At 38.1% G+C, this 23414-nt stretch overlaps 1 protein-coding gene across 13 annotated transcripts in view; it reads right to left on the bottom strand.

Annotated features, from left to right (window-relative positions):
* Window positions 1–23414, bottom strand: part of SEL1L2 (SEL1L2 adaptor subunit of ERAD E3 ligase) — a 68970-nt gene that overhangs the window by 11055 nt on the left and 34501 nt on the right. For 6 of the 13 annotated variants that reach the window (XM_030557972.1, XM_030557960.1, XM_030557961.1 and 3 more), the window contains 12 exons: window positions 16879–16932; window positions 16706–16765; window positions 16526–16607; window positions 14370–14524; window positions 12236–12304; window positions 11703–11780; window positions 10014–10076; window positions 9375–9462; window positions 9131–9279; window positions 6741–6906; window positions 6576–6650; window positions 2889–3058 (listed from right to left, as the gene is read on the bottom strand). In XM_030557972.1, the coding sequence (XP_030413832.1) occupies window positions 2889–3058; window positions 6576–6650; window positions 6741–6906; window positions 9131–9279; window positions 9375–9462; window positions 10014–10076; window positions 11703–11780; window positions 12236–12304; window positions 14370–14524; window positions 16526–16607; window positions 16706–16765; window positions 16879–16932 (1209 nt within the window). The remainder of the gene's footprint in view (window positions 1–2888; window positions 3059–6575; window positions 6651–6740; window positions 6907–9130; window positions 9280–9374; window positions 9463–10013; window positions 10077–11702; window positions 11781–12235; window positions 12305–14369; window positions 14525–16525; window positions 16608–16705; window positions 16766–16878; window positions 16933–23414) is intronic. The other 7 variants (XM_030557965.1, XM_030557966.1, XM_030557964.1 and 4 more) reach the window with 7 other exon arrangements.

Raw genomic sequence — 23414 nt, 5'->3', positions numbered from 1 at the left:
CAGCTTTGCTCTTAATTTTACCACATTAGTTTATTATTTTCTGCTGATAGAATATCTGCAAGACAACTTTAATCTCCTCAGATTGGCTGATTTTGGGACAAATATGCTGATCTCAAGACTTTGGCATTCATTCACTTTCCACAAGCATTCATGCTGGTCAAACTCAATTGTTCAAGTATTTGCAGTAAGTTCATGCAAAGGGGCATAAACATGGCTGCAGCAGTTTTATTGAAAAATATAACCAAATATTCATGATGCTTTTCACTATTTGCCCTCTCCTAATAATACTTTAGAAAGTACTCTGAATTCCTTAGCTGAAAGGCATTACTATAAGTGCAAACAATGACTCTGCTTCACAAGATATTTTAACAATAAATTATCAATATTTATTAATATTAATATTAAATATTAATAAAGTTAACCAAATAGAATAAGGGCCAAATCATCAGAAGTATTTGCATATAACAGGATAGCTAATAGACTTACCTTTAAATTTGCACATGCAGTCATATTCATTAGATATGTAGCTCATCTTTTGTATATGCAATTTTTGTAATTGTTCATGCCATTGTGGCAATTTTATGTATAAATTAATTACATCATTCATGCATACACCTCGAAAAATCTGATTCTGAAGCCTTGCCCAAAGTCACAAAAATATGTAGCTGAGTCAGGGACACATCATCTGCCTTCTGGGACTCATTTTGATTACATTCTTCCTCCTAGAGCTTCATACTTCCCTCCCATAGGGGAATCCCCAGTAGGGAAAAACTGCTAAAAACAACCCCCCAAACTTTTAGTGGTAACTATACATGCTGCTCTTGGGAATGGGGTTTGTATCCTCAACAAGGGGACAGAAGGTTTGGACCATACAGTGGAGTCTGAGAATCCACAGAGATATCAGGCTATATTCTAGTGGATCCCAGACATCCTCAGGGCGTGGAGGTCCAGTTTCTCAAGGCAACGTACGCCTGTTGATTGCATGGCTTCTGCAAACTAAGGGCAGACAGTGTATAGAGACATTTAATGTAAATTTGATTGAGCTTTGCTCATAGCCATACTATATTGAAACAACTCACTGCTGCTCATAGATGGAGAAGGAGCAAAGTTGGGAAGTAACTTGGAAGGAAAAGAAAAGCAGGAACAGTAGGAAAAGCTTCTGTGTGTGACTCTTCGCTGAGGAGTAACTGATGATGGAATAGTGTGGTTGCATGTTTGTCTTAGTTATGTGCCCAGTTTACAAGTAAAGAGATGCTTCTTCTAATTGACAGTCCTTCAAACTCGCCTGGGATATGACTTAAGCGACCATCTTTGCTTCTTGTCACTATTACCAGTAATAAAAGTTCTGTAGTCCAAATAGTGAAACCTCATTGTCTTCAGTGGGTCTAAACCACTGTAACAGCTTGGAACTTGGTAAATAATTCCTGTATAAGAGTGAATAGAATCCTGCTCGTTTTACTTTAGCAACACAGGCAACAGATCTGATGATTAAAAGGGTGTCATTTTTACTATAATTTTTAAGACAAGAAGTGGTCTGCTTCCATTATAGAGGCACTGCCTCAGTGTAGGCGGATGCACAAGAGTAGGGGAAAGGATGGATGGTGGCTCTCTGAAAGAACCCCCTGCCTGCCTTCTCTATATGTTTTTCTATCCCTTTGTGCAGCTGCTGGAGCTTACACACAAGCAGGCAGCCATATTAGCTTCTCTCTTTTCCCCTGGCATCACTCAGAGTTACAGTGGAGTATAGCATAACCACCTCTCTTCTGGTTCCACTAATCCACCCCTAGATCATTGGAGCCTTGCTTACTTCCCCCTAAGAGGCAGAAGAAGGAGCAATCAGCTGAGAAACCAATCAGAGAACCGCACCCATGGCATTTGGAGACATGTCAGGTCAAGAACAGGAACATTTATGAGGGACAAAACTAGGTTGGGGAGGTGCAAAGAAATTAGAGGAGGAAGAGAGTTGGGAAAGGATGCAGAAGATCTGAGAGTGCTGGAGGAGGGAGACTGGAGAAACCAGATAGAGCTGTGGCGAGATCGAGAGGCGAGGCATACAGATAATGGGCCTGGTCAAGGAGAGAATGAAGAGAGACTGGGTAAAATGATAGAAATAAAAAGTTGAAGCCACAAACAGGAAGGAGAGAAATGAGAAAAAGGCAAGGACAAAAGGAAGTGGAAGGAAGCAATGGAAAAACAAGCAAACAACAAAAATGGAAAAAAGTACACACAACTTCAGACTTAGTAAGTTGTATCATTTGTTTCTACGTTGTACTGAGCAGGAGAGAATATTGGGCCAGTGGTAGGGAGCCATTAAGGCAAACAAGCACCTCTCCCTTCCCTCATGCCCTGCAAGCATGAGATTAGGGTGGGATTCCTTTATGATTCTAGGGCATCAACTGAATGTCAGTTAAATCATGAAGAATTATGTCTTTTGTATTTTTCCAGCCTTTCTGATGCAACTTTAGATGTTTTTCTTATTCATAAGTAACCAATTATATTTTTGAATTTTACTGAACTAGTCTCATTGATATCATGTGGTCATAGATCTTACAGCTTGATCATGCACTGTTTAAAACTGAATTTCCATGTTTACTGCACTAACTTTATTTTCACTTCTCATCCTTGTTTTTATGTGGCAAGGGGAAAGGGCACTCATTTGGCCTTCACCATACCATCTATCATTTCACATGTATCTCTCAGTCATAGTCTGCCTGACCCTCCTTTACAATTTTAATAATCGTTGTTTACCTAATTTTCCCTCATATGGGAGATTCTGCCTCACCCAGAATGCTACATTAGGATATTATAGCTATAATAGCTTTTAATTTCAACTATATCTACTAAGGTTAATTTTACATACAGATTGCACCATATACAGTCCACATTACCTTTGGAATACCTAAACCATGTTCATACATATATGCCAGATTAAACATGGCTTGAGCGATGTGGTGATCAACTGCAAGGCTGTAATGAATTGCTGCTGTGACATAATCCCTCTTGGTTCCATAACCGTAAAAATGGTAATCTCCAGTTTTTACTCTAGCAAATGCATTGCCTGGTGGAAACATTAAAAAGAAAAGTCACAAGAAAAATCGAGATTAAACTGTGCTTCTTGCTAAATTTCCTCTTCTAATAAAATTTGTATTTTTCTCTTAAATATAATTAAAAATAAATAAAATGTAAATTTGAAGCACTATGTTGTCAGTCATCATAAAATGATTATAATTTATAGAGTATTCTATATGGGAAGGATTTTGGAAAAAACCCAGGTATTGAAAGTACAGAAGTAGGAAGGAAGTCCCACATGTAAGAAATGGCATGGAAGAAGGTATGAAGGTAATGCAAGAGAAGAATAAGACAGGGACCGACACGAGGGCCTCTTGGAATTCAGAGAGCAGAAAGGAAAGTAGGAGGAAATGAACATTGAAATATGTGGGGGGCAGAATTGGTATACAGCCTTCAAGGTGAAAGCTTGAATTTGATTTGAAAGACAAGAGAGGGATTAGGAAAAAAAAAAGGAAGTAACATAGTGGCAAGAAAGGACTGTGACAGCCATATTTTGGATAAACTAAGGGGACAAGATGACAAGTTAGGAGTAGTGCGATGTCGAAGGTAGGGGATGGAGAGGAAAGGGTAGATTTGTATATGAAGGGAAAACAGACAATATAGCACCAGCCTGGGAGCGGAGGGGAAAAAACAATAAATATGATCCCTGTTTGAGCATCTTGGTGACAGGGAAAAGAGTGGACATTTTGACAGGAATGGAGAAAAGAAAGAGGAAATGTTTTAGTGCAAAACAGGGGAATGTAATTGTTCATTGTTTAGAGATAAAGCACTCAAGATGAGATTACAGATATGCAGCAAAGATGTGAGACACACTGGGGGAGGTATTGTCAGGAATGGGGAGAGATCTGGGAATCACTGGGGTACAGATGATATTTGAAACCATGAGAACAGATGATATTACTTGGAGTAAGGTATGAAGGAGACAGAAGTACATTCCTCAAAGGATGTCAACAGAGCAGGAAAAGGAAGCTTGAGTTACTAACAGACACAATGAGGTGCAGTTGGGGAGGAAGGAAGATAAGTTAGGAGTTCCAAGGTTTAAAGGGAGAGAGGGAAGAAAAGGAAGGAATGACTGAAAAGGTGAAAAATCCAGGAAAAGGACACTAAAGAGGCCCTTGAACTTGACGAGGGGAGATCATTGGTGATCTCGGTAAGACCAATTTCATTCAAGTGAAGGAGACAAAAAAATTGGTGCTGTAGATCCAGGAGGCATTTGGACATGTAGCAGCAGGAATAGCTTGCATATCCCATGTGCTTGCAAATAGTGTATTTGTAGGCAAGAAGGGACGGGGGTGGGGGATCTAGATTCAAAGCAGTAGAAGGAGGAAGGAAGAAGGCATGGGATGGAAATAGGGTTACAAGGAGTAGATCCAGTACAGAAGGAGGATGAGACACTGTGCATGAGGGAAAGGCCAGGGTTGAGAGTGGTGGCACCAGAAACAATAAGAGGGAGAGCGAACTAGTAGAAACTTGGATGAAGTCAGGCAAAGTGGCAGATTAATGAAGTGAAAGTGCTTGAAATGGCAGGTTCTCTCATGGATTCACACATGGCATCACTTTTTATTAGTGTCTGGTAAGGCCTAGGACTGTTTTTGATATGACCTCATCACAGTTACCCATACCTTTTGTGATCTCTAGATTGGATTACTAAAATGTAGTGTACAGAGGGCTTCTCCTGAAAGCTACTTGGAAGCAGAAGGGACAGAAGCTACAGGTACTTAATTCTTGGTGGTGGCAGCTAAATAGAATAAATATTATACAAATTTCTTGAAGGCTTCATTAGGTTCTTGTTGGTTTCAGGACATAATCAAAATGATGACATTCATCACAAAGCTTTTTTATGGCTTGGGTCTTGGCTACCTAAAAAACTGCTGTCTTCCCATGTGCCACTGCCACATGTTGTCACTTGAGAGGTTTTTTTCCCCTAACACTCTATTGCACTGAATGTCTGTGACTAGTGGCAAGCATCTTTTCATTTGAGGGTTGTTGGCAGAGTAATTAGTTTCTCCTACTGTTCTGTGTGACAGGGCAATTTGGTTCTAGGATCTTAAACTGAGATGCAGAGGTATTTCTGCTGATTGACCAAAGCAGGTGAGTCCAATCAACTGAAAGCTACAAGTATAAGGAGGAACCGAGCATCTCTTCAGAAAACAGGAAAATAGTGAACTTCCTATCTAGGGAGGAATTTTGGGAATAAATCAGACAGAAGTTTTTGTTGAGTTAAAAATGAAGGCAAACTTCAAGAAGCGTATGAGTTTTGGAAACCCAAAGACTTTATGTGGATGCGATGTCGGGGACTCTAGTTGTGGTAGGCAGAACACTGGTGATACAGTTTCATAGATTTTTAAAGCCAAAAGGGACCATTATGATCATCTGGTCTCAACCCCAGCCTAAAACAGATACTTACACCCAATACTTTCTGCATCAAGCCCATAAATTCTGACTGAGCTACAGAATTTCATAAGAAGACATCCAGTTTTGATTTAAAGATTTCAAATGACAGAATCCACCACAAGATGGATAAGTTGTTCCAGTGGTTAATTACCTTCACTGTTAAAAATGTGCCTCTTATCACTAACCTGAAATCACGTGGTCTCAGTTTGCAGCCACTGGATCTTGTTATGCCTTTGTCTGCTAAATTAAAGAGCCATCTATTCTCCAGCTTGGTCTACCGCAGAATTATTATTTTGGTCGGTGTGTGAAAAAAACCATACCCCATGACATAGCTATGCCAATAAAACTCTCAGTGTAGATGCAAAAGGATGATTCTGTTGGTATAGCTAACGTCATTCAAGGAGGTGGTGTTCCTACACTGACAGAAAAACTCCTTCTGTCAGTATATGTGGTGTCTACAGTAGGGGGCTATGCTGGTGGAGTTATGACAGCATAGGCTGTACTGTAGACGTGGCGTCAGAAATCTTCTCCCCAAGTAGATACTTACAAACTATAAAGGAGGTTTTCTAGACCCCAAATTATTCTTGAAGCTGTATTGCAGTAAAGCATACAAATAGTGCACATTTAATAAGTAAGCATATTTTACACATCTTTATGCTTCTAAATTTCCTATAATTTTTCTTAGTGAGTAGGTGTAAGTTTTTCTTTGTGTTCATTTAGCTAAAGAAATCATTTTTCCTATTCAGTTTTAAAATCTGTAGTTGAAGTTTTGTGATAAAGTACCCATGAATGAGGATTGAATCAGTGGAGGACAAATGAATAGTTGAGTGTTTTTAACCTAGAAATGTGAGAATTTCTTGAATGTTAGATTGTTTTTAACATGCCTAAGACTGCAGTACAGATATCCTTTTAATTGTGAGTTAAATATGTGAGAATCAATCCCTTAATGATGTTAGCTTGATTATCTGATGTTTGCAATGCCATGTTCTTGGGCCACTGAGTGTTCATTTCTCTTCTGGCTGTACAATCTGAGGAACAGAGTTGAAGAAAATCATACTTATAAGGGTGGACAGCTAACTGCAAGTTATTTTTAACTATGTGGTGTTCCATACCTTGAGCTGCAGCTCTGTTCCACAGGAGAAGTGCTAATGGATACATCTGATCATTGCTGAGAATTTTAACCTGTTCTGTAAATAAAAATTTGAATTTGCATAGTTTACAACAGCACTTGGACATACATAAATAATGTATAGAGAAAATAATTCAACTTCTCTTACCAGATTCCAAAATGTAAGCTGAATTACTTTGAGCTACTTCATACCCCATTTCTGCTAATAATGCATACTGAATAAGAGATGAATCGATATTACCATCCTGGTAAGCGAAGTATGCAGTCAGGAATTTTTCAGACCAACTTCCTAGTTCACAAACATTTCGGTAAAGCTGAACAGAGGAACAATGATAGAACAAACCCATGAGGTTTTACACTTCACTACAGGCATAAATCTTAGGAGCTTGTAGCTCCTGCTGGGGGACACAAGGGTTAAAGTTACATTTGTGAGTATTGTTTACAAAAAAGTTATTCCAATTGCATCCTTAACTGATACAGAGTACTTAATCATTAAAAGTCAGATGAATCCATATCTAATCTGACTCTAAAGTTGTTTCCTTAGTTGCATATAAACAAAAATACACTGATTAAAAAACAAAAATGTTTTCTGTTATACAACAGTTATTTATTTTAAGATGCTCTATTGAATATTAACCTACAAATAAGATTTCAGCTAGAGATGAGAGAAATTTGTCAGAAGAATAGTTTTTTCCCCCCAAAATGCAATTTTGTGTAGACAAAACTATTTGTGAATTTGACAAACATTTTCCAAATACTATTGGACAAAATAAAATGTGTTGGGCTGATTCTCTAGGGGACTTAAACACCATTTGCATAAAACCCATTGGTGGTGCTCTCACCTGCCCCATGCATCCAATCACTAGGGCACTCCCCTGAGATGTGAGAGATCAAGGTTTAAATCTCTACTCTGGAGCAGGAAGTTGAAGCCAGGTCTCTCCAGCCCAGCTGAATACCCTAAACACCAGGCTGCAGGCTGAGACTCTAGCAATCTCTCCTATTGAAGCTGTTCCACTTTGTATAAATAATTATGGGAGCAGGAATTTGAACCTGGATTTCTCTCATCCCCTATAAGTGTCACTTTTTTGGCCCAATGGCTATTCAGCTATTTAATGCAAAGTGGTACAGCTTCAACAGGAGAAACTGAGAGGAACTCAACTCAGAATACCCTATTTTCATCTTTGTCTACAGCTTATGCCACAAGACAGCCCCCCATTGGTCAGTTGTGACTAGCATCTGCTAGTGAAATTCAACTCTAAGACTGATTATGACACAGTATTACTGCCACTGTATAATAATATTTTGGCATTTCCCCCCAGTGATCTTAAAGTACATCACAATTAAGCTGTGTATCGCAAGATAGTGTGCCACAGTATTGGGGGAGAGGGGAACTCCACCCTCCTCTGCACTGGATAAAGTTTTGCAAGATGTAAAGATTCCTATGGAAGGGTATGTCTTAGAGAAATAATTCTTATGTAACTATAAAAAGTCACGTAATGCATATGCATTTCATAAGAAAGCCAGCAATGTAAAAAATCTAGCTATAGTGCAAAAGTTGCCAGCTAACTGCCTGTGCTGAAAAGGGGCCAGTTAAACTGGATGTATTTATAGTACATGAAAAACTTGATAGAACTAGAACTGCCAATACAATTCTAAAATAGGCATGAATAGATGTGGGCAAAGAACAAAAACAGCCACAGCAAATCTTCCCTAAAATATTTTATCAATAGTCAGATATACAAGTACTTAGGATTTCTTGAGATGAATGGTTCTAAGTTAAATCAACTTGTGACATTTTAGGCAGCTTCAACCTACTTAAAAAAAAAAAGAGTGAATGCCAAATTGATAAGTACTGTACTTACATTGTTAAATTAATTTGGTGAAGAGTTACAAAATAGATTGAGTCCATGGCTGAGGGCTGTAATACTTTGGTTTAATTTCAGTTTATTGTTGGATTTATTGTGCTGGGTGGTGTCAGTGGCCTGTGAGATACAGGAGGTCAGACTGGATGATTTTGTGGTCCCTTCTGGCCTTAAACTCTATGGGTATGTCTACATAGCATTTTGGAGCAAGCCTTCCAGCCTCCCTCCCTAGGCTTTGGAACTCAAGCTCCAGTCCAAGCCACAACTTCAGACACTGTCTTTTTTTAGAGCATTAGTGTGAGCCTCACTAGCCCAAGTCTGTCAACTCGGGCTGGAAGGCTTACTCCAAAATGCTGTGTATACACACTCTGACTCTGAGGTGTAAAGGCCATCATACCTGCATACTATGGGTCACACTCTACTCTAATTTACACTGATCTTATCAGGAGCAACTCTATTGACATCAGTGGAGTTATTCTGGATTTAGACTGGTGTAGCTGAAAACAGAATTTGGCCCAGATATGATCACTTTTCTCCTACTTCTGAAAATGCAGATTTCTGACACTAAATTATAGCATATCGCCAACTTTCATAAAAATAGAAGTTAAAATAGTAATACAAATCCTGGCTATTACTTCTATAACTAATCACAAATCTTTAAAAATATACTATTTACCTCTACTGCATTTTGACATGATCGAAACACTCCAGTCCCTGCAGCATACATTTGAGCCAAATAATAAACAGCAATGGGTTGTCCATTTTGAGAGGCCAAGTAAAAATATTTGAAGGCAAGTTTATAGTCTTTCCTTACTCCAGAGCCAGCTGTAAATTAAGTTGAGATTGGAGACTTTGGTTTTTGTAAAATTACAGACTACTGATTAATGCAATTTTTTAATTAAAAAATGCATAGTACTTACAGTAATACATGACTCCTAGCTGGAACTGTGCATCTGCCAAACCTTTCTCAGCTGCTATATGAAAGTATTTAAAAGCTTCAGTATAGTTCTGAAAGGTAATTACTCTCCATTACTGAAAGTTCTAGGTACCTGCCAGCATGGTAAGAATTGTGTGCTCATGAAAAAGACAAGTTTTGTCTCACTTTTGAGTGGCACAATTTAATGACAGAAAGTTACGCTGTATCCCAAAGAAATGAAAAACAAAATCAAATTAACATTTTTCTCCAGTGTGCAGCTTGTATAGTATTTGAGATCAGGATTATAACACCAGTTATACTCCATAGTGTTGAATGGAATAACACCTACCAACTTTTTTATTTATTTAATTGGACTCTGGGCCTCATTCTGCTCAAACTTACACTAGTATAAATCAGGAGGAGCTCCATTAAAGACACACAATGGTGTGTACAAGAAAAATTACTCATATTTACAGTGCTATAAACCTATTAGTTGCACCACTTGAATGAGCTATATTATAGTTATTTGAGCTATAATCCCCTATTAAAGGGTGTTTTAATCCATAGTTGATCTTGATTAAACATTTTATTTTCTCAGATTTTTACTGGTTTACATATTTAAAGTGACTAAAATAATTCTTACCACGGGAACACCTTTTCCTTGATAATAAAGAAGGCCTAGACCCCAAAGTCCAACTGCATTACCCTAAAATAATGTATTAAGTTTGAATGTAATTTTTCATTAAGACATTGAAAAGCACTTGCAATAAAGAAAACATCTATCAGATACGTTACTAACCAATTAGTTATTCTTGCTTTTCTTTTACTATGATATAATGAACTTAGAACTATGAATTCTGATAATGATTATGAATCAATGCTAAATTAGTATTCTTATTCTGATGACTCTCATGACTGATTGTAGAGAGACACCATATCATATGTTTAAAAAGTAGCTTTAATTTTTGTTCTCCACATGTCATTTCATTGCCATTAATAAAAGTGGCTTCAGTGGATGGTAGAACTAGAGCAGGGTGTTCCCCTGCCTCCCCCCATATGTATGTGTATATGTGTGTGTGTGTGTATATACACATACACATACACACACTACTACTACTACTAGGCCCTGACTGGATCTCAGGGGCACATGCAGGGAACGCATTGTTTGTGCAGGGATTTTATCTCCCACTGGAAAAGGAGATGATTTGATTCTGATGATGTTTTGACAGAATCCCCCCTGGCTGCCCCTGCCTCTGCCCCTCCTGTCTGCCTCTGCGCCTAGGAGCTGGACATGCTGGTCACTTCCGGGAGCCACACGGAGCTAGGGCAGGTAGTGAGACTGCCTTAGCCCCGCTGCGCCGCTGATCGGACTTTTAGCAATCTATTAAACTCTCCCTGAGCTTTCAATGGTCACCGGTAGATTGATGCCCATTCCGGTAGACTCCCGGCCAATCTGGGAGGGTTGGCAACCCTACTTTAGACTGTCTAGAGTTTTATTAAGGAGTCCTGAGAGAAGAGAAAACAGAGGAAAGATGTCACAGAGCCACTCCAGGCCATGTGGGGGCACTTGTGAAGAGGCAGCCCTGCAACACATCATAAGGAGATCACACACTACTCTGGTGCTGTGGTATTGTCTGAAGGGGATTTTGCAATTCCATGCTAAAGAAGGCAAATGATTAGTCACTAAAGAATTCAGTAACCTGGCCAAACCTGACAAAGGCAACAACTCTGCTAACTACCCAAATAATTTCCAACTTTCCTTTTCTTAGCAAGATCATTTAAGAAGGTGGTACTATCTCAGTTATAGAAGTACTTGTCCTCTGCCAATATCCAGCATCTCTTTCAGAACAGGACATGGCATAAAAATTGCTCCCAGACTGCAGGATCCACTTGTTTCTATCAGATAGATCATAGTGTTTTCATGGGCACCTGCTACTTGTCATCCATTCTACACATCATGAGACCACTTAGTGAGTTCTTGTGATGCCTTGAACTTTAGCGAGAGTTGAGAATGATTAGGACCTTCCAGAATTGGGCCTTTAGTTTGCACGCAAACAATGACAGTTCTATCTCCTGTTTCTACTTCTCCAACTTTTTGGCTAGCTTTTCCATTACCCTCAACATCACCAACTGCATAACATATGATTATATTTCATAGGCTTCAGAAGTGAGCTATAGTTACCTACTTCTTAAAAATCTATACTGAACAACATTCCCATTAAATGGAAGAAATGGACTGCATGCTTTCCTCCTGTAATTTACACACTAATTGAGGTGTAAATCAAATACACTCTTAAAATATTGTATACAAAGATACTTTTTCTTATATTACCTTTTCAGCTGCCATTGTGAAGTACTTAAAGGCAGAAGCGTTACTCTGTGTCACTGCAACACTTCCTTCTAAAAACATCTGATCAATATAAAGAAAAGGAGATATTTGCTCCTTAGATATGTTATGAATCCCTGACTATCCAGTTTCTCATAAAAAATATAAACAGTAGGACAAAGTCTGCTCCTACTTCCACTTGTATGTCCCCAATAAAGCCAATTACATTGTACAGACATAACTGAGAACAGAACTTTGCCAGTTCTCTCCCACTCATGAGTTTTTCTGACTGGTTTAATGTTCTAAATTTTTACTGATTTATACTGAGTATACACTAATAGAATCATGAAAATTACTTGTTTGTAACTTGTTTTCTTAAAAAAGCCTTTAGGTTATTTGTAATAACTTCCGAGGCCAAGATTTTCAAAAGTGATTGGTGACTACTCTTACACCTCTGTGTGGCTACTTTAGTTTTAGTCATTATCTAGTCCTTGACTGTTGCAATTTACCAAATTAATCTCATGAAAAGTAATACGTACCTTTCCCAGGAAAGCCATACCATGTGTATTCCCGGCTTTTGCTGCCTTTAGGAAATAGTAGAAAGCTTTCTAAATAAAAAGCAATAACAAAGTTACATTTTTTTCACCTGAATTTTTTTTTTTTTGTAAATTTCAACCAAGACAAATATTTTGCACAGCTTTACACCTCTTCTTGATTTAGGCTGATCAGAAAGTGTCCCACGGCAAAACTGAAAATAGCTTTACACGTTTAGGCTCTGAACCTACAAATGCTTACACACAAGTATGATTTTATGGTCCCACTCAATGGGAGTATTCATGCATGTTAGCCTTTGCAGAATCAGGGCCTAAGTCTGGGATGATAGGTCGGTGGTGGCTGAATCAAAGGTAAGAACAGAGAATCTAGATCCATCACCTAAAAAGACTCTGACCTTAGACAGGAACAGATTGACAATGTTGAGGCCATATGAACTAATTTTTACAAATTCTTGTTACCATGTATGTTACTATAAGAAAAAAACTTCAGTGTTCCCCATAATGTGAACTAGCTTTCAGAAATATAATTTTGCCTTTAAAATACATCCCCTCCTACAATTGTCAAAGTCAGTTTTGTGTCTGAAAACACTCAGATAAGCACAAATTGTCATCAATATCACATGCTTTTTATATGTACATGAATTACAGTATATGTCTTCTTACAGGGCCAGTCTTAGACGCAAAGAACTGCTTAGATAGTTGGATTTTTGAGGACCCTGAAAGCTGCACTGACCCAGTAACTCAAAAGTTGTCAGATCTTCTACTCCAGGGGTCCCCAATGTGGTGCTCGTGGGCGCCTAAGTGTGCCCATGCACTGGCTGGTGGATGAGCATCCACCACAATGCTGCTGACAAGCAGCATCATCCAGAGGCGTCACCGCTGAAATGCTGCCGATTTTTGGTGGCATTTTGACGGCGAAGCTTCTGGATGACGCTGTTTGTCGGCGGCGCCACCTATTGACGTTGCTGCTTGTTGGCGGCATTTTGGCAGATGCTCGTCCGCTGCCACGGTCTTCCATGGCTCGTCGACTGGCGCTCACCAGAAAAAGGTTGGGGATTACTGTTCTACTCCAACAGCAAGAATAGAAAGGGAAGAGACTAACTGCCTTACTTGCTCTGCTCCCCACAGGACTAGAGAGGGAAGAAATTTGCCTCTAATTCCATCCTCTCTCATATATGTTTGCTGTAAATGTTTAAAAGTTATCTTGCACTGAAACTTTTTTGGCTGCTTTGGGGTACTGAGATAATTATGGGCCCCAGATATTCTCTCTGAGCTCACCCACCTTCATAACCATGCTAGCTGAAACTCAGTAGAATAAAGGCTTTTTTAGTGTATAATGGGGTTCTTAATTGTACAGAATCAATGAAGAAAAATGACTTTCGTTTACTGCAGAATATTCATATATGCAAATAAACTGGCTGTAGTGAAAACTAGTGTTGCAAGATTTAATCCTCAGCTCTTATTCAAATATACCTACAGAATGATCTTTCTCTAGTCCCTTCCTTCCTGCAAGATGTAATTGTCCAAGAAATACCTAGAAATAATTATTCAAAAATTTTATTTCAGCAATATTCTCTGTCTTTCTGAAGTCCCAGGAAAAATAATGTAAATTCCCACTGGGCAGAAAATAAAAGTGTTGACAGTACTTTATTACTTACTTCTGAGCAAGAAATATATCTGGAATGCTTTCATACAATGGAATAAATATTGTAATGGTTTTGGCATAACCTAATAAAATTATTACTTCATTTCATTTTATCGCAGCACCCAGAAACTCTAATCGAGGTTGGGACCCCACTGTACTAGGCACTGCACAAACGCATGGTTCATGCCTAAAGAGCTGACTTCTAAAGCCCTAATCCTGCAATCAGATCCATATGAGCAGACCTTTGTGTCTGCATGGAGTCCAATGGAAATGAATGGTTATGTGCCATGTAGGGATTCAGCCATACCAAGAAGTCTCCTGTACCCACTTCCCCTGTGTGCCCAAATTCTGCTCCCATTGACTGGAGTGCTGCAGGATAACAATATGACAAACCATTTGTAGTTCATGAATACTGTCCTGTCCCCAGAAGTCAACATTTTTTCCAGAAAAAAGTATCTTAGCTTTATACATTACCTGTATCTGCGTGTCTCCTCTTTCAGCCAAAAACTTATAGAATTGGTGTACATCCCAATCTAAGAAGTCATTGTTCGAACTCAGATTTTCTGATTTTTCCATCAGTCTCACTTTTTCTACTGGCATTTCTTCATTTTTTTCTAATTTATCAGCAACTGTTAATAAAAATGACAAGACAAGAGTTGACATAGAACAGTGGTATTATATTTAGCAATTTAGAGATTATTAATGTGGACGGTACATTACACAGAGTTTCATGAAATTATGCAAAAAAACTGGTTAGCCAAATAAAGTCGAAAGATGTACCAAGCATGTTCTAGCATTGTTTATACAGTGCTGAATTCAGGAAAAATGATGTTATCTGCCCCTGCCATCAAGATCTTTTGTAGCAGGGGCAATGGAGGAAATGTGAAAAGCAGACCATTGGATTAGAAAATTGAAAAGACACTTAAAAGGGCTGATGGAAAATTCTCATAACATCTACAAAACTTAATGCAGGACTGGATTTCAACCAAGAAGTTGAGAACTAAAAACGGACAACTGGAAAAATTGAGAGCTGATGAAGAAACTTCTGCTCCTTGTTTTATGTGAAGCAGAACAAAAGTGAGGAACTTGGAAGAAGGGACAGTGCCTAGATTTGCATTAGAAACTCTGCAGTTTCATTGGTGCATCTGCTCATTATGTCATGTAGATGGAAGGCCAATATGGGCTGACCTGAGAAATGACAACCATGTTCATCAAAATCACAGTCATTCCTGCCAGAAATGTACTGGTTATTGTTGCATTTATGCAACTTCCATAAAGATGATGATGTGTATGTATTTGAGGAACTAGAAGTAAAATATCAGAATTACTTTCATAACTTGAATATTAAGGTCAATAATTCTTGGTATGAGCATAGCAATAAATGACATTTTATTGGTGTTGCATTAAGAGTAAAATTGATAAATGGGAAAGATAGCATGGAAATTAATAATACAAGATACTTTAATTTGGTATATATTACTTTCAAGTACAAAAAGTTGGTTTTCCATTTTTCTTATAAAATATTATATGAAGGTCACTTTATAATTCAGAGAGAGAGAATATCTTTATCCAGGCAAATTAAAGTTAAAGTTGAGAATGCGACTTTTAAAGAAATGAACAGTGTTATAATTTAACAAACATCAGTGAAACGCTGGGAGTTCAAAAAACACGCAGTGAACATTTTAACATCTATGTTAACTTTGCCCTCTATCTCTGCCCTCCCTCCACCAGTACACTGAAGAACCTCATCAGTTCCCACAAGAAACTTAGTCATATCTTTTAAATAAATAACAATATATGGCTTTCAAGTGTATGATAAAACCTACCACCAATGCTTCCAGTTGATGTGGGGCATGTTCAGTTATAAAGAGGAAAGTGTTTGGGCAAGCTCATAACTCAAATGGCTGAACAGGTTTTGCCTCTAACTTCAGTGAAGAAATATAGGTGTCATGAGCTATGGCTATGTTGGCTTGATTTAAAACTTCTATGGAGCCTTAAATGTGGTTCTCTTTGGGTTTATAAGCTTGAATGTGGTTTGGGAGAACCATGTTTGAGACTACCATAGTTGTGGAGCTTCTAAAGTTCCAGCATCAGATTAGTTTCCATGATTAGGGCAGGGGTATCTAGTAGAAAGTTGTCTGAGGTATAAGTTTGCAGTGACACAAGGTAGATGCAGCCTCCCTCATGCCATCAGAGATTGTGCTCAGCCCCTTAAACTAGTGACACTGGCTGGAAAGTGGCATAGCCAATGATGTCCGGAGTGTGTCTAGATTCACCTCCTCATATGAAGATGGAGATGCCAAAATCAGGCTTCTAATGGAAATTGTCTTAGAACTTTAACTATGATGTCCCTATTTCCAAAATCTTATTGTAACTACTATCTGAAAATACACAGTATTAATGGAACTCATGAGACTGCAACTTAAACTCTATCATATGTGCATAGCTCCTGTAGATCTTAATGAAAGCTGCATCTGAGAGCAGAATCTGATGCTATATATATATGTGTGTGTGTGTGTGTGTATATTACCAGTTATGAATGAGAAATTGTTTTTTCTTCACTTCACATATTATTTTTCATTTGTTCTAAAATGAGGTATGACAATAGTAATAACATGTGGATTGCTTACTGAAAAATGCCACTTTCCTGTAATTAGTTAGTGCTGCTTCACAATTTCTTGGAACATTGATTCCGACCCAGTAACGGTATCCCTAATTCAATAAACAAGAGAGATTTTTCTTATTCTTTAACCTTTGGATTATTATACAGAGAACAAGAAATAGAGCTGCCAAATATATAATTTACAAACCAAAATCATCTGGGATATCAAATTTCCTCCAAGACTTCCAAATGTGTAATAAACAAGTGCCTAAATCATCAAAACAAAAAATTATACAAGGAATGAAAAAAACAAAACCAGTAGTATTTTTGGTAAGTCCTTTCTTTAATTTTTAAAAGCATATCACTTTTTATTTTTCTTACCTTGGCTTGATTATACTCCATTCCTATGCCATATGAAAACATAAATCCTAGAGCCTGCAGTTCCAAAATAAAAGCACATGTCAGTACATTTATGTATGTGTGGTCATTCATTTTGTTTATACAAGTTGAAATAGATGCTGCCTGTTTTATTTTATTGTATGTAATTTCTTTTCTGATTGTGAGGGGCTTTTAAGAGTTTAATCTCTTCTAAGTGGGGTTATGAAGTCTTCATTTAGTAACTTGCTATGGTGCTTCCCTTTTTTGTTACCCATCAGGTGAGCAGGTTAGGCTTGTGTGAAGCATGATTCAAGGTAAGATTAATCTTAGATAACTGTTAAAAACTAAAGAAAACTGTATTGGTTATTATTTTGAAACTTGTCTAGCTGAACTAACAAAGACAGTTTCCTCCAATAAGGTGGTATAATTTTGTTTGGTAGGAGCCATGACCTGAATTGAAGCACTGAAACCTTGTTTCAGGGTTTATGCTGGAGTAAGTTGCACTAGCTCAAATCAATTCTGACTAGCAGTGGTTGAAATTTTTTTGACACAAAATTGGTTTTGACTAAAACAAATTTTATGGGGAAAATTTCATTTCTGAAATTTTCAATATTTGAATTTTGTTGAAAAATTAAAATTTTCAGTTTTCTAATGAAAATCCAAAAATTTCGATAAAAAACTGTGGACAAAAATGGGGGGGGGTGACTTAATTTTTTGTATTGTGGGAAAGAAATCATGTCAGGACTAGCTCTACTTTGTACACCAAGTCAGCATGTCTATACTAGAGACTTGTTCCTGGTAGCTACATCTCTGCCAAAAAAAAAAAAAGGTAGTTTTCCTCAGTCACCTTATGTGCCCTCTACACAGCACCTGTGTCTTGTTAGAAGTGCCACAGCTGGGTCAAGCTGTAGTGTACTGCCCTTTACTGATTAATAACTCATTTCTGTGCAGTGGCTGCTGTTTGAAGAAAAATTCGAATGATTTCTCTCCTTGGATCACATCATTGAGAAGAAACTTTATTTTTACTTGATAAAGTAAACATAGAAATACAAGGGAAAACAAAATAAATCTAAGGATTGAGACAAACTGGTTTCCCTTGATTTTTTAGCTCTATCACTATGCAGTGGATTGGAAACCCTCTCTCAGCCATCTTAAATTCAGAACTAGGAAGTTATGGGACGGCCTAAACTAAAACCCATGGAAAAGGGGTTTAATGTGGCTCTACCTAATGAACAGACCCTGGTTTCCTTCCTGTAAGTGGGGGAGGAAACATAGCAGTGTTTCTGTCCTCCTTTCAGTCAGAGTGAAGAAATAATGCTTCTGAACCTTTTAAAAGAATACAAGGGAAAGCTGTATTTCAATACTGTATCATTCATGCACCATTTGTACTACATATCCCGTTCATGAGAGAAGGCTCACAGAGCATGAAAGAGAATACAAAATTAAAAGGAACATCAGGGTGTTAAATGACAAAAGAAATGTAATTCCTATCCTCCCCGACCTTTTGAGCTCTGCTCTGAAGAATCCCCAAAACATAAAATAAATATACAGTGAGACATACTGCTGCCTGAGAGCCTTTTTTCCAAGATCCTGGATAAATGAGACCCTCTCTCCTCTGACACACATACAACCAGATTCTGATGTCACTTATGTCAGTGTAAATCTGTGGTAACTCATTAAAATCAACAGGGCCTAACTGTTACATGGGTCTAACTGTAATCAGAATGTGTGCCACAATGCTTCTTAAAATACTACACCTACCTGCCACTCTCTGTGGAATTCTAACATTCTGTGATTTTACTAAGGAAACTTTAGTTATTTGATAATATTTGATGGTCATGGCATTTTAGTCCTTGTTAATATTGGCTACTGTATCATGATAGGAAATGCCCCTTATTCCTTTGAAAATTTTATAGATTAGTTAAAAAACAGGTTTCTGTGATAGACTGGAGTGGTCTATCTGGGCAGAGGATTCAGAAAACACAGCATTATAGGGTAATTTACCCAAGTGGTCTAGTGGCTACAATAACTTTTCATTTCAGTAGCTTCACTAAGGAGATGAGTTTCTTCCAAGGCTTCAAAATATCCAGGTCCTAAGCCTGTAGAGCAATGGTTCTCAACCAGGGGTCTGAGGCACTCTGGGAGGCCACGAGCAGGTTTCAGGAGGGCTGCCAAGCAGGGCCAAGGGCAGAAAGCTGAAGTTCTGCCACATGGGTTTGAAGCACAGGCCCTGTGCCCCGCCACCCGAGGCTGAAGCCGAAGCCTGAGCAATGTAGCTTTGTGGGGGTTCCTGTGTCATGAGGCCCCAGGCAATTTCCCTGCTTGCTATCCACAATGCTGACCCTGGCTTTTATATGCAGAAAACCTGCTATTGTAACACAGGTGGGCCATGGAGTTTTTATAGCATGTTGGGGGGGCCTCAGAAAAAGGTTGAGAATCCCTGCTACAGAGGGCTAAACAGGAGCGCCATTATGTTAAATAACTTTTAAACAGAGTGGAACAATGGGTTTGGCTGTGACAAATGGTGTTTTTAAAGCCATACAATAAAAGGAGAAAAAGTCCCCGAGGGAAAATCTATGCCCATTTACCTGGAACATGGATAGCACAAATGATTACCATACATATGGATTTGGGGTATTGGTAATCTGTCATGTCTGTAACTTGGTTTCCTGGAGTTATGTGAACACTGTCCCTCTGCATAAAGGGCCAAATTACAGTAGAACTGGGAAGTCAGGATGATGCAAGTCTGTCTGTCTATGAAGGGAAAGTCTTAAGGCCCTAATATGATGAAGAAACCATGTTACCTAAGGACTGAAGTCAATGGGAGTCTTTCAACTGACAGCAGTGGTCATTGGATTGGGACTCTATGTGACGAAAACTTGAAGTCTTTTACCTTCACACAGTTCTCCATGTTCAGAAGTCCTTTAGATGAAAAATGTCTAGGGATTATAAGAGCCTTTGGGACGCTGATGCATCATGGACCCAAAAATGATCCTTCACTGATCACACATTCCCCAGGATGGAAGAAGTGGGAATATCTTTTTGTTAAATAGCAGTAATAGCTTAAGTCAGATTTATTAAATCTATCCATCCGTGCAAGGCTCCTATCACCTTGATATCTAAGCTCCAAAATTCAATACCCAACAAAGCCGAAATTGAATGAGCTAAGTAAATCTTCATATTTCATTCTGTTGAGAAAGATGCTTCTCTGAAAATAAGATCATGCACTACGAATATTTTTGGATATTTTTGAACAAATGGCCCAGACAAAACTGGATACTGAAATGTGTAATGGCTGACCCAGTAAAAAAGTTCAAATAGTGAAAGACCAAATGTTTTCATTTAATCTGATCTCACAAGTGAGCCACAGTATTGGCCAAATGACAGACTGACACTGCTGTTCTCCCACTCTGAATAACTTCAGTTCCCATGAAGAAGTGCATTTAAATACTCCCTGAAAATGGCTGCCAATAATTCTAGATGAGTCCAAATGATGCCACTGACTTAACTGGACTTTGGATCAGTCCTTTAAAGAGTCATAGATCCAACAATGAAACAGATGCTTCATGGGTAAGGCTGGAAGAAAATCATGGGCTGTGATTTTGTTGTGGAAACTACAACTTGTAACACATATCACAACTTTTAATAGTTGCGGCAAACTTGAGGGGCATTGTGATCCTGTGCACAAGGTCACAACCTCACTCATTCACAGTTTCACAACAGATGGAGAGCAGGCTGGGCCAAATTTGAGTGAGGGGTGTTGTAACCTGGCACACTCAAATTTGTCCCCACACCAAAACTGCAAAGTTTACATTAAAATTAAAAATGGGAACATTATGAATAAACAGATTCAGACATAGAGACAAAAAAAAATCCCCTTACAAAGCTCTAAATGCAAGAGATGATGCAAACAGTGTAGAGTCAGAATGTATATTCACTCTATGGGAGAAAAGGAACTGGCAGATAAGCTGTGTGTATACACACCTTGAGGCACATGCATGGATTTATTTTTTACAAGGGATCTTGAGTTTTATGATTTACCCTAGTTAATCAATTCCCAAGGTCATGAGCATACAAGACAACCTGGGACTGCACAGTGTAGCTCTGCAGCAGACATGTACCTTTGGAGAAATGCTAGTTCTATTTTAAAATGACTTAACTCTATCTGCAGTAATTCATGTTTATATATTAAATATTTCAATTCTAACACCCTCTTATTTTTAAAACGTGATTGTGATGATTATTATACTTAATGCAATGTCACGGTTTCCACTTTAACCTCCAATTGTGTCTCAGTCCTTTGGCTGTAAAATTTTTGTGATGGGGACTAAAACATTGCATATATGCTTTCAGCCCAAGATCAATTTAATTTCTGTACATTCTGAGAATAAAATTATCTTGTGAAGTTGAACTAGGAAAATATGTAATTGGATTGTTTAAATTATTTTTGCTTCCTGACATTTTAACTCAAAAAAAGAATTTTTAAAAGTGTTACATGTTTACACTAGTGATTTATGACCAGTCATATGGCTAATTTGGAAAATTTCAAATTGTTACTGTGACCAAGTCATCTCAGGCTGGGACAATGAGAGGCAGTATGATTAGTGCCCAGAGAAAGGGAGCGCCTACCTTCACTCTATAAGCAGAGGCACTTAATTATTTTTTGTCAAAGTCCAAATTCTTGGTCAAGGTATAATCAAGGCCCAGATTTCAGAGAAAATAATCAAAAATAACAACAATAATGATACTCATAAGAAGTAAATAAAATTTTGGGGATCTATTCAAAAGCATCTGGTGGTCCGGATTTGGCATGTGGTCCACTTATTGACTACCTCTACAGTGAATGCTCATTTCCAGAATGGCTTTGACAGTCTCCAGGATGTTTCAGATTCAGCTTTCATCAGCCAGAAGGGTACTTCTAAAACATGATGACTTTGGAGAGAGAGGAGTTATCGAAAAAAGTAAAAACTGGAGAGCGGCTGAGAACTATGTCCAATGAGGTTGATGGGCGGGTGGATGGGTGAGTAGATGTGAGAGAAAGAGAGAGTTGAGGGGGAGAGAGAGAGTAAAGTAATTTTAAAATAAAATCAATTACTGCAAATGATACATATTTTTTCACTATATAGTTAAAATATTTTAGCAGGCTTACTGCAAACATCCAATAGTCACCTACTAAATTTAGACAAAACACTCTTCTCAGATCCACATGGTGGATTATGATTGATATTCTGCTTTCCCTGCACGCATAGATCTCCTCTCTTTTAAAATCTGATTTTCAAAGATGCCATTAGAATAATCTCCATACAAAAAGGCACTAAAACTATCAAGGAAGTCTACAAACTAATTCACGATTACAAAATTTGTCTTTGATAGAAACAGAGGGCCCAAGAAATTCACAGGTCAGCACGATACTCCCTCATATCCTCCAAGTAAGTTTGGTGTTGAATTATGCTGTTTAATGTATGGTCAATGGCTAATAAATTTTACCATCAGCCATGATTTAATCAGGGATGAGAACTTTGGCATAGCATCGATAACTGAGATATCGCTGGATGAAGCTTCACCATGAATAACTGGCCCAGATGATTTCCACTAGGTATTTAGTTCAGTATGAACTATGAGAAGCGACTGTAAAGGGGTTGCTGTGATTTTTTTATATCCAATGTGAGACATAGCAGGTTACCTGCTCTAAGACCTTGATTCAGTAAAATACTTAAGTATATTTATAGTTATGCATTTGTGTAAGTGTTGTGTGTGTTCAATTGTGGATTAAAACAGGATCTAACAGAGTGTGTCCATCTAATGTATGAATCACAGGATGACGTAAAGAAGGGTTTAATGGTAGTATACAAATCTCCCTTCACCTACTGGTTGCACAGTGCAGCGGTGCTGGTGAATGTGCTTGGTAACTTCAGGGTCCATGCTGATGATGATTCTTTTGGACTGGTTTATAGCCATTAATGTCAAATGATTACTATAAGGTTGTCCCAGGTGTTTTCCATTAGGTACTCTGGCCTAGGAATCTCTTAATCTATAAAATTAGTTCTATGACTTAATTCTCTCCTTAAATAAATAAATGGAAGAGCTGTGGGACCTTAGCCATTTAAAGTGGTAGACTACGGCAATGGTCAAAGAAGGCAAAACATCATATTTTAAATTGTAGCTATATTTTTCTCTGATACCATTTATGTATTGATCAATTATTTTAATAGGATTTACAGGATTCCACTGGATTTAAGCACTAATCCTATTGTGAGCCAGTGCCTGGAGAACAGCACTTACTTAGATTGAATATTGTGGTGAAATGAGAAATGATTTAATGTGTTTCAGAAGATTCAGTTCTCTTTTGTGGAGCCTGTCACCATGGAAATTAGGCACTAATGAAGGAAATTCAACAAACGAAAGACAATCAAATGTTAACATGAATGGATCTTGAATTTCATCCTGATGATCTCTAGACGCTGGCTTTCCCAAGAAGAGCCAAATTCAAAGGTGGAGGCCTTCAACTAACACTACTACTGCTGGCCTTTGAGGGGGGG

Source organism: Gopherus evgoodei, chromosome 3, assembly GCF_007399415.2.
Source record: "Gopherus evgoodei ecotype Sinaloan lineage chromosome 3, rGopEvg1_v1.p, whole genome shotgun sequence".
In the NCBI taxonomy this organism is placed as follows: domain Eukaryota; kingdom Metazoa; phylum Chordata; order Testudines; family Testudinidae; genus Gopherus; species Gopherus evgoodei.
This window is presented reverse-complemented; position numbering and strand designations above follow the sequence as displayed.